The sequence below is a fragment of the Pleurodeles waltl genome, chromosome 8 (assembly GCF_031143425.1).
Source record: "Pleurodeles waltl isolate 20211129_DDA chromosome 8, aPleWal1.hap1.20221129, whole genome shotgun sequence".
In the NCBI taxonomy this organism is placed as follows: domain Eukaryota; kingdom Metazoa; phylum Chordata; class Amphibia; order Caudata; family Salamandridae; genus Pleurodeles; species Pleurodeles waltl.
This window is the reverse complement of record NC_090447.1, coordinates 609,855,707-609,868,146: the sequence shown is the minus strand read 5'-3', so window position 1 is coordinate 609,868,146 and position 12,440 is coordinate 609,855,707. Positions and strand designations below refer to the sequence as shown.

At 41.7% G+C, this 12,440-nt stretch overlaps 1 protein-coding gene across 1 annotated transcript in view; it reads left to right on the top strand.

The window, feature by feature from the left end:
- Positions 1–12,440, top strand: part of CDC16 (cell division cycle 16) — a 146,494-nt gene that overhangs the window by 59,574 nt on the left and 74,480 nt on the right. Inside the window, exon 10 of the mRNA XM_069204699.1 lies at positions 7,462–7,511. Within this exon, the coding sequence (XP_069060800.1) occupies positions 7,462–7,511 (50 nt within the window). The remainder of the gene's footprint in view (positions 1–7,461; positions 7,512–12,440) is intronic.

The following is a 12,440-nucleotide window of genomic DNA, read 5'->3' as shown; positions in this document are numbered from 1 at the left end:
ATGGGCCGTCTTTGATGTCCCTGAGACTGCAGGAGAACAGGGGGCATGCCAACAAGCCGTTGTAGTCAATCTGGTTCAGCAAGATTGGCCCAGTCCTTGTCCTCATGTGTGCAGAGATCGGCAGGCAGCAGGGAAGCTCAGAAAGGCAGAGAAGCAGTTCCTTGGAATATTCATCCAGGGCAGAGTGTAAATCCACAGCAGTCTTTACTGCAGCAGAGTTCTTCCCAAGTCCAGTAGTGATCTGATTTGCTTGGTTGAGAGCCCCTGTACTTATACCCAAAAGTGCCTTTGAAGTGGGGGTGACTTCAGAGCAGCTCCTTGAAATGCACAGGTCCCCCTTTCATCCCAGCCCTGCCTCCAGACTATCAGTAGGGGGTACTCAGCCCTTTGTGTGGGGACAGACACTTCCCTATTGAAGTGTGAGAACTTTCCCCTCCACCCTTCCAGCCAGGAAGGCACATCAGAATTTAGATGAATGTAGATGTGTTCTTTGTCACAAACACCCTTCCTGTGTTTGTGGCTGTCTAGAGGGAATGCACAAAGTGTAGCTGTCATCCAGCCCAAACGTATTAAGAGACTGCGTATTAGAGACGGCTGCAGGGCAAACAGAGCAGTAATGTTAAATCCAACTTTACCAGTAAAGAGGATTTATCATTGCTGTTCCATTGATATGAAACACAATGTAGCTACTCCTTCCTGATCAGGAATTATAGCTTAAACGTATATTAAGGAATATCCAGTGCTGGCCTATAAGAGGAGTAGGTCTCACAGTAATGAAAAACAACTTTGGATGTTCTTCATTACCAGGACACCTAAAACTTAAAAGTGCATGTCGTGCTTTTTATTAACATAACACCCTGTCCTATGGGCTACCTCTGGGCCTACCTTCGGGGTGACTTATAAGTAATAAAAGGGGAGTTTAAGGTTTGCCAAGAGGTTTTAAATGCCAATTTGAAGTGGCAGTGAAACTGCACACAAAGGCAATGAACAGGCCTGAAACAGGTTTACGGGGCTACTTGAGTTGGTGGCACAATCAGTGCTGGAGGCCCACTAGTAGCATTTAATTTACAGGTCCTGGGTATATGGTATACCACTTTACGAGGGTCTTCAATGTAAATTAAATATGCCAATTGTGGATACACCAATGTTAGCACTTGGTTGCAGAGGTAAATTACTCAGAGTCCTAAGGCCAACAAAAAGATACAGCAAAAAACAGGAGGTGAAAGGCAAAATGTTTGGGGTAAGACCACTTTAAGGATGCCAGGTCTAACAGTGGTATTTATCACTGCCAGTAAATTCCACCTTAGTTCAGTAGGGTTTTGTCAGGTGTGATCAAACAAATTACCTAATCTCTTGCAGTGATGGCCTAAATGTTTCTACATCAGGCATGCATTAGATGGCTTGAGATAGGTTCACCTAAGCCCGGAACCAGACTCCATCTTTTATTTATTTATTTTTTGTCACCATTGTGTTTCAATGAATTTCCCAGCACTTTGTCTACCAACTGCACAACAGGAAAATACCAGAACTCCAGAAATTAAAACGTGCCACCAAAACAGCACAAGGTGGAGGGCAGCTTTCAACATTGTGAATTCTCAACATCAAAAAGGACCAGCTGTGTGAGAATGGCTGTCTTACAAGTGTATCATGGAAAGCATATCATTTAGAATTTTGTCTACCTATAATACATGGTTCACTTGGTCAGACTGTTATAGGGTCTAAAATATGTGCTTACTCTGCCTAACATTGAAGTGCAAGAAGTGTACTAATCACTTAAGAGACAGAAATGAAGCACATTTCACATTAATGTAGCAAAAAGGACTCTACTGAGTCACTTCAGAGTGCATTTGCAGTGGTTTAGGATGAAAGTATCTTTATAATTATGAGTGGCAAAAAATGTAATCACCTGCGTTCATCAGTGTGGATAAGGAGGAACTGAGCCAATCCTCTTTCTATATTGAGGGGTTTGAACCCAGAGATCAAGTCTATAAGCAATATTGAAGCGTGCAACTTCCACTGCATACTTAGTAGCAGGACCATCAAAACGACTAAACAGGCCCTTTATTGGGGATGGTAAACACAGATCTAGTGAGATTTGGACTTGAAAGGTGTTTCAACTCCTAACAAGCCACATGTCTTTAATTAATATTTTTCTTTCACGTTCCACTGTGGTTGGTTTTTATCAGCTGTGTAATTTGTAACAGCCCTGGGAAGGTCTAAAGGTACTGAAATTGCAGCCAGTTAACAAGGTTACGTTATAAGTAGGAATGTTTCTTTTACCCTTTGCAGAATTGTCATTGCCACATGGAGGGCAATAAGCTAACCCTTTCAGAGCCAAGCCTTATGAACCACCTTTCATTGATTGCCAGGTCGGGTCCGCCAAGTTTGCTTGTTGTTTCTTTAACACTCAAAGTGAGCATTACTCGAAAGGGAACTGATGTTCTTTGAATTTAAGAGGTTAAGTTAATCTTAAATGCAGTTAGCCTAGCATTAATCTATTCAAATTATGCATGTCTGGCTTAATTTATATGTACCCCAACAAGTATGTGGTCTTGTTAAAAGTAAAATGTTCAACTAAATATTTATTGATATTTCGTTCATGTAGTTTTGTGTATATATTTATATATGAGTGCCTGTATATTTGTGTATATGTGTGTTTAATTTTTTTTCCAGTCCACCCAGCATCTCAGAATCCCTCAAGGCGCAGGCGCGGACCCCAAGCTCCCAGATTTGCTTCTTAATTTCATGCAGTTCATTAGTGCAATTGTCCGCCGTAACGTGTTTAGGTCACCCTGTGACACACAATGCGCTGCACCATTTTCAAGAACTTGTATACAAATCATGTGACCATAGTCCCTGAAAAAAAGACTGCGGGACAGTATAGCTCAAATCATTAAAACCATATGAAACATGCAACATCCTCTGCTCAATAAATTGCTTTTCGTAAAATATATACAGCAATTCATGTCATACTAATAAAGTACATATCTTGTATGTATATATATATATCGGGAATGAAGTTACACAATCTGATTCGCACATTGTCTACAATTGATAGGGTAGATATGCCCCATGGGTTGACTGGGTTCTGATAAGTTGCAGGTAAGCCCACCACCACCCTCACAGTGAGCATGGGTACAGGGGTGTGACTCCCGTTCCAAATTATAGAAGGTTTTCCCCATCAGGAGTGAAAAGAAAACAGCACACCACTTTCACAATTGGAAGTTTATTCTTCAGTAACGCGTTTCAGCAAAAAGCCTTTATCAAACTGATTCAGTACCTGCTCACCCTCGAATAAGAAACTGAATGTGAAGACGGTGGGACAAGGACTACAAAATTCACAATGGATGCATCACCAGCAGGGCAGCAAGTTTGTAATGGGCAAAATATCATGGTTACATACATGTGATTTTTTTTTTTCATAAACACAATCAACATACTGTAATGCCCATGTATGATCAAGAATGAATCATTATGATTTCATGTTTGATTCATTATATACCTAATCCACATGGGTAAGTATCCACTCTAATACATCCATAGATGCAAATATACCTAAGGTTCTTCAGTATTTATTCATCTGTGTAAAGTATAAAAGGTGCAGGTCAAAGTGACAAGTGTGTATAGTGAAAAAAGTTAAAAGCATACATCCTTTTATTTAATCAATCTTGAAACAAATTCAAGCTGGCACCCTCTGACCCACTTTACATCTGGGGTCATGTCCCAGCAGATTTACGGGGGGGGGAACTCTTTGACAATATTCTGGAGAAAATAAAAAAGGACACAGAAACTGCAAATGCTGTGGGTGTCCTCCAGGTTCCTCCTGACTGGGGCTCCTTTGGTAAGCAGCAGGCAGGGGATGACTTCAAAGCCACTTCTCCACAGCAAACCCAGTCCTAACAGCAGCAGCAACAGGATTATCACCAACAGGGTGGCAGGGGTTACGCATGTGGGACAACTCCAAAGGCCAGGGCAGAGGTGCTCCCAGTAAGGGAGCCCCTGCCTCTAATAGCTGACTTGATTTGTATTCCCCAACCACCTATCCTCCCCAAATCACACTACACCTGTTAAGTGGAGATTTCACAGTTTTCTTGCCTTTGAGAGTCTGAGAGGAGATCCCCACAGACCAACGTGTTCTATTCATCATCGAGCACAGCTGTTGCCTGGAGCTCACTTCAGCCTCACCAGACATCTCACAACACACCCTCAGGCTAGAACATCTCATATTACTATAAAAGGAGGTTCGGGCACTGTTAATCAAGGGCGTCTTTCCCTTATACTACCTCATTCCTGAAAATAACTGCTCCTCCAGACCAATTCTCGATCCCTGGCCTCTCAACAGACACATCTAGTTGGTACATTTTGACATGGTCACTGTACAATATGTCATTCCCCTGCTGCAGCAAGGTGACTTCATGGCCATATCAGACCTAAAAGGCACCTGTTTCACACATACCAAGTCATCCAGGTCAGCGTCGCTACCTGCACTTCACAGTAAGTGGTCAACACTACAAATTCAAGGTTCTACCCTTTGGAGTTACCATGGGTCCTAAGGGTCTTCACTTAAAGAGAGGAAGAATGTGTATCTTCCCCTGCCTAGAAGACTGGTTGAAACAAGCAGCCAAGACTGCCTAGCCTATACCCAGGCCATAGTTTTCCTCCTGCAAGCCTGGGGTTTACAGTGAAAGCCACCAAGTCACGCTTGGAGCTTCTCCAAATCCAGCCTTTCCTAGGGTCAGTTCTAAACACAGTTGTTGGCAAACTTTGCCCAGCACCCCAAGGGTACAGACATTCCAACAGCTTTTGCCTCTTTTTCAGCCACTCTGTCCACTTTAAGTTTGCATGGTAATGCGCCTCCTGGAATGATGGCCTTGTGCATTCCCATAATGCATTTCCATAGTGCCCCACACACTGCTCCATACGTGCCTGCATCAGGAAGGCCTGCTAGGCCAGCGGTCACAAGCGGAGGATTAGGTGGAAGATCTAGTATTGGGGGCCAGTGCACATCACTGTCTGCAGCTGTGAAAAAGCAACAAAAGTGGGTTACACTCCATTCAGCTGTCGGCCCAAACACAGCAAATTTGGCACTGGGCAATCTATTACCAAGTGCATCTACCAGCAGAGTATCTTCCTGGAGCTGAACAACTTTGCGGACCAGCAGTGATCAGCAGCAAGTCCACAAATTGGAACTCTACCTACAAGTCCTACTCTATACTTTCAGAGATGAGGCACTACAAACCTATAACTGGTTGACCCATATGAAAATGCAAAATGCCGAATCTGTGCCACCAGGTTTCCACACACCCAGTTCATGGGCCATGCTCTGTGGATGAATCTGGATCTTTATATACTTCTTTCCTCCTCTCCCCCGATCGTGTACATGGTCAGGAAGCATCCCTCACCCTCATCCTGGGTGCTCCAATGTGAGCTAAACAATCCAGGTTCTCAACACTTCTGGAGATGTCCTTTGCCTCTTACGATTTGCTCCCCAGGAGGCCAGACCTACTCACTTTAAACCATGGCAAAGTCAGGCACTCATACGCCAAGCAGCTCAACCTTGTGGTTTGGCGAATGAGGTCCTAGAGTGTGGTTATCTTAACCTACCACAAGCATGGACATACTCAGGAAGCCCGTACTCCCATTGCACATACCTGCTGTGTTGATAAGTGGAAGCGGTTTGTCCACTACTGTACTCCAAACCAAACAAACTCTGTAATGCCTACGGGGTAAGACATTATCTGTTAACTACCACATTTACGAATGTTGGGGTTAACCTGCACGTCAATTAGGCTACATCTAGCTGCTTTTGCTGCATATATGCAGAATAGGGAACACTCCTCACTCTTCAATATCCCTGTTATAAAGGCTTTTATGGAAGGCCTTAAATGTGTCATTCCACCAAGGATACCTCCAGCCACAACCAGGAACCTTAATTTTGTCCTCACCAGTGTTATGAGGCCCACGTTCGAGTCACTACTTACATACCCTGTGCAGTTTATTTCTTGAAAGGGTACCTTCCACGTAACAATAATTTCTCTTAGACACATCAGTTAACTACAGACACTCACATTGCAGGAAAGTTTTTTCCAGGTCCACAATGACAGGGTGGTTCTTTGAACCACTCCTTCTTACCTATTGTGGTGTCCCCATTTGACCTTAACCAAACAATCTAGCTGCCAGTCTTTTTTCTGTGACCTACCTCAGTAGATTAAAGAGCACTTTGCACACTTGACATCAAGCATGTTCTTTCATATTATAAAAGTATGACCAAGTCCTTTTGCAAGACACAGCAGCTGTTCCAGTTTCTAAGGCAGGGATAGGTATTTGGATTGGCAAATTTATCCAAACCAGTTACACTAAAGCTAAAAGAACCCTAGATTCCCACCCCAGCTCATGCTTCACCCACATACAGGGCACCAGTGTGGCTTTTTTTTTTTTTTTTTTTTTTTTTTTAGAACATACCCATACCGCACATTTGAAAACCTACCACCTGGACCACTTCAGTCACACATAATTGTGTAGACATTTTTGCAGCGCAGCAAGCTAGAGTTGGTCAAACTGTCCTGGGACTCCATTTCAGACCTCGGCACCATCCACTGCCTAGCCACCGCTTACAGGGTGGCGGTGGGGGTATGCCTCTACAGTCAGTGCAGAGCATGTGTATCTACAGCCACATATGCTATGAAAGGATTATATTACTAACCCGCTAAGCATCTGCTTGTTTCATGTAGTGCTATACGTTCACATGCGCCTATCCTCCTCCCTGGAAGCCAGTGTTTGCTGCAGATCTTTCTCATTCACAAGTCTCTCTTTCTGCACACATCATCACTATTCTATCCTACTCACTACTCCACACCTACTCTCACATGCTTTGCGAAAAACAATTCAACAATGGAGTCGGGCCCATGCCCATTCACAACCAGAGAAGTAGTCACTGAGACCTTGTGTCTTGAACGATTTCTTTGAAGAAAAACAAGTTGCAACAGTTCTAGCCCGACTCTAGATGGGATAGTATGCACAGCATGTGTACCTACAGCACCACATGCAACAAACAAATGTTTACAGGGGAAGTTACATAATCCATATATATGAAAAAACGTGAATATGAAAGATAACTTGCATTCAACATTCTGTGTTATGTTTAGGCCTTCTTAATACTGCATGAACGCCTGCTATCATTTTTTTAATTTGTTTTGCTAAACCATGCCATGCAATCTCATCACATTGTAATCAGGAGATTTCTGTCATAAAATCAAGAAGGAGACTGTTATTGGTGGTGCCTGCATTATCTTAATTTAAAGACTGACTCTTTATCATTAATGTTTACAGGCAGTTGGCTGTGATACATGGCATCACCCGTGCATGAATCTTACATATATTTGACCACTATGTAATATCAAAATTGCTAAGTGAATTTAAATTTCTTTGACTTTTTAACCTCTTTTTTTTTTCTACATACAGAGCTGTTTTATCTTTCACATAAACTGGTGGATTTATATCCAAATAACCCTGTAAGTTGACCTGAACAATTTTCTCTTTTTCGTAAAGTGTTATTTTGCTAATTTGACTAACATGCACGTCTAAATAAGGTAGCATCAAAGATTTTGGGAATACCTGTCCGATTCTGTCTCAATCAGTTTGGTGTGGAGTCATGACTTTGTTCTTATTTCACCAACATAGATACTTTTAAATATTGTCACACTCTGAAGACGGGTGGAAGCCTTGCTTCCTCTCTTGGCAGTTTATAGGGAAGTGGGACTATAGGATGTTGAACAGAGGAATGGGGATGTGAGCTGTCTGTTAGCTTGGAATAGACGAGCAAATGTGAGGGAGATGAACTCGACAAGTGTGGGTTCAGTAGAAAATGTAGCAGATTTCCAAGAGGGTAGATGAGTAAGGTGTGTCCTTCCCTATTGAGTGTAATCTGAACAGATTATCTCATGATCATAAAGTTGCTGAGCTACTCATAATGAGAACATTTTGGAAGAGAGGGAGAGAGTGAGTGTTCATGCGGGCATTTTTTAAATGTGCATGGTCACAGATATGCAGGGAAGATGGTGAATAGAGAAAAGTTAGAGCTGTTTAAAATTGAGTCCATGATTCTGAAAATGCTTCCTTCATATATTGGAAGTGAAGCAATACACCACATTTTCTATAAATCAATTGTCATCTACACATTTGAGCCCTATCCTGTCCCTTTGCTTTATTTTGGCCAGCTGAACTAGGCACCCCAGGTGAATAAAGCTTGGTAATGGTCCTTGATAGTAAGTTTTCATTTACCCTATGGCAAGTAACTTCTATTTTCAGAGAAGCACTGCATCATTTACGTCTGCGGAAAGGGCTTCTAATGTTGCTCCACTGCTATCAGAAAATAGGCCTTATCATCACTGTGGTAATTTGCCACTTTTTTTTTTATGCAACAGCCTATACTTTTGTCTTCCCAACAAATCTGTCTTAAAACGACAAAGAGTTCTAATCCAAGTGTCCCACCTTCTTATATTGAAATCACTTTGATCCTGTCATGCCGGCCCGAAGTGCCTCCCTTGATTTCCAGTAAAAAAAAGATGACCTTTAAAAGACTTTGCCTCGTACTCAAGGGCTTCCTTTTATTTTTGTTCTACTGTGTAGCTTAGTTCTTCCCTCTTCTTCTCAAGACCCCCGAGTTGTAGAAATAATCTTTACTTGTACTGTGTATTTTGCTTTGATTAATTTAAATGTCTCTACTTGTTTATCTGGTGTGCTGTCCCTTCATAGATTTCTTGGTTTAGGTCTGCCCTATTCTGGTTGTATGATCTGCCTGGAACCTGTTACCTTTCTTGAAATGTAACCTCTGAAACTGGACAATGCATTGTTCGCTTGTCTCCATAGCAGCTTTGGAATGTGACTGAGGACTTTTGATAGAAGTTGTAAAGGTGCACGATTTTAATAGAGGGTGGTTATGGAAACAATGTATTCTCCTTCAAGGGATCTTCATGATGGTCATAAGCTCTCAATAGTCCTGCCCAGGCATGGTGTCCCCGATCACATTTTAAAAGATATATATGTGCATAAAAGGTTTCATTTGAAAAAGCAGGTTTTAGAAAGAAGGATATGAATAGCCCACATGTTGGCTATATTGCCCAGATCGTTTATTTTGTTTCAGTAAAAAAGAAAACCCTAGTAAACGTAATAAAGTCACAATCGTAAAAGCAGGTGACTAGAAATATATTTTGCAGATCTTATTTTGGGAAAATAAAAGCCTCCATAGTTAATGTAGACAGACAGCCTGCAGTAGAAGCTGTAAACAGTGTCAGTTCATTTAAGGGAGCCTTCAACAAAAATATATCATCATGCCACTCACTTGCTTTTACCTCTGTTCATTTTTCTGCTTTGTGTAAACAGGGTCCTGGAGCATAAAGCTTAATAAACTTGAATGGGCAACGTTTTTAAAGAATGCAGAGAGCTCTGATGCAATAGGGCTTTGACACTGGTGATGCCCACAACTCTCTTCATGTACCAGAGCAACCACCTACACAACCACAGTTATTCTAGTCAAGAAACATCCAGCTTGCAGGGCATGTGTTGAATTAATTTCCTCCAAAAAAAAGAAGAAAAGTTTGCTCTGCATTTCAAGGTCTTCCTTTTGATATTGCCTCACCTCACAGCAGCTTTTGATTTTGTCAATTCGGGGGACTAATCAACACCCTTCTCAACATGCTGTTTAGGGTAATTTGCGCTGAGGGCTGCTTAACTTCTTTCTACAAAAGGTATCCTCACCAAATTTGCATCCTTTTTTTCCAGCATCCTGGAGTTTTTAAAGGTACCCAAGGTTTGTGAATTCTCATGGAGAAAACCGAGAAAAGAGGCAAACTATAGCTAAATTTCGAGGGTTTTTGTTTAAAATAGGAAGAAGCGCTCCGGATAAGTCTCTGTGTTTTTTTCCCCTAAAAATGGCATCAGCAAATGGTTTTCTGTGCTTAAAGTCACCATATTTCCTTCTTTCAAGAGCATGCACAGCTGAATAAAAAACCTAATATTTTACCACAATTTAGGCATTTTTCAAATAAGTAGCCCATTTCCCCCATTTTTTGTCCTCTCAACTACTTCCAATTTGTGGTTGAAACTAGTATGAAATCCATGGGTGATCCAGGAAAGCTATAGACTTCTGAACAGTAGACAAAATCCCGAATTCAGTAATGGGCATATGTGTAGATTCCTCAAGGATTTTTCAAAGGAACTGACTTGTTGAAATAAAGAAATATTGAAAATTAGCACGAAATAAACAGCCATTAGTGTCGGTGTTTTCATCTGTAACTTTTTGTCAGTTTCTGCACACAATACAAAGGTGTACTTCTCCTGAATAATTTGTTTACTCCACCATAGCTGACCGACTGACCACGCTGCCTGATATACATGAAAGACTCTGTCTTGAAGTATTCTTGCACATATTAATTACAGATGCATGCCTTATTGAAGGTCCCATGATTCCACAGTTTCTAGAGAACTTCAGTCAGACAACTTTTGAAAAACGAGACTCGAAGATTAACTACAGTTCCAATCAACATGGTCTCCCTAAGTTGTTTTCAAAACATGTTATGGTTCGCCAGGACAAACCACATATCAACAGGCAGGATCTCCACTTACCTTGGTTTTATTTGAAATCATATACAACCTTGGAATCTGTTCACTGTCTTGTTCTATGTTGTTGTACACATATTAGTTCACTGTCTGAGCATTGTGTTGTTGGCACTAATTTTAATACATACTGAAATGTATATTGTCCTAATACCAAAAGTGTGAAAATCATTATGCAAGAAATTGTATCCTGTATCCTTTTTCAATAACATTGATTATGATACAAGTTACTATTTGAGTTTGCACACATTCTAAACAAGTAGGAGTATTGTTGAATGATCCCATGGTATATTTGTTTGACTTATTACTCTTACCCTGGTTCTCATGGGCAATCAGGGTGGTCCTTATGTTGTATACATAAGTTCCCTAAAACACACTTCGAAATCTAGTCAAGACTTAACATTCTTGCCACACAGGTGACTCTGTGACAACGTGGTTTATGTTCCGTCCACCATTATGTGCTGTGTGGGGACTATAATGCACTTGTCAATCGGCGAACAGAACACCTACCATGTTCTGACGGCGAATAAAGGTGTTGAGCTGGGCGTAAGCAAGTCCATGATTTCTTAAGGTAGAGGAACAAAAATTATATGGCTGCTTGCCTAGTGAAGTAGTGGCCCATGAAAGGGTAGGTATCCATGCACAGCCATTGAAGGGTTTACCTTACAGCAGCTCCACCTCAGTCAATTTCCCAAAACTTTGCTTTTGTATATTTGTACAGTACAACATAGAAAGCAGGTAGGAAAACACATGGCTGACTGAGATGAGCACTGGAGACAGTAAAAACACCCTCCTACCAGTTGTCTTGCTTAGGACAGACTCTACAAAGAAAAAATTGCTAAGTCTTTTTAGCTGTTTAAGTAATGCGATTGGCAAAGTGTTGATCAAGCAGCCCTGCCACGTCCTCCAAGCATATGAAGTGGAGGCTGCTGCTTCTGTTTCACTAAGACATTCAATGACGGTCAACTGAAAGTCAAGGAAAGACATGAGTCTTTCTGTGGTGGTCTGACAGTAAACAAGATGTGTTTTGTAGTTTGCCACCTGGATCAGGTGGGTAAACAGCTTCTTATACCAAGTGCAAGTTTTACGATGCACATTGTATGGCTGAAGAAGCTGGCCGTTCATATCCACTCCACCTATCTACTTGTTATAATCTAGTATACATGTGGGCTTGTGAACTTTGACCATCTAGCCCCAAACAGTGACTGGGGAAGTGCTCTCATCATGAATTGTAGTGAGAACGTACACATCACCCCTATCAGCGGGAATCCTTTGCGCCGACAATTAATTGTAACATCTGCATAGTGCCAGCTATGTACAGCTCACGGAACTGCGTTACTCTCATATAGAAGCTGTCCACATAAAAGTAATGACCTTTGAGAAGGAGTGGCTAGACAAGCTCCCATACGATCCTTCCTGTGACTGCTAGCATGGGAGGGCAACCAGTAGGTTTTAGAATGGAGTGTTTCCCTGTATACACTCTCGAGCTGCACACATAAATAGTATTGCTCTCATGCAACAAGTGCAACTTGAGGCCATATTAAGATCTTTTGCTCAAAATGTACTGCCCAAAGAGCAGCTTCACTTTGTACAGGATCAAGGACTCATCAATTGCTATGTTCTTTCCAGGAGTGTGAGTCTTTGGAAAACTTGCAGATAAATGTTCCACAAGGCTGAATTTCGAACAACCTGTCATGGTCTGGATGGTCCCGGGGCAATTCAGCAGAATTGTCATTGGAATGCAGTATACTCTGCAATAGCAAATCCGATCTCTGCTCATGTACGGTGTGAAGAGTTACCCAAACCATGCGAGTAGGCCAGTATGA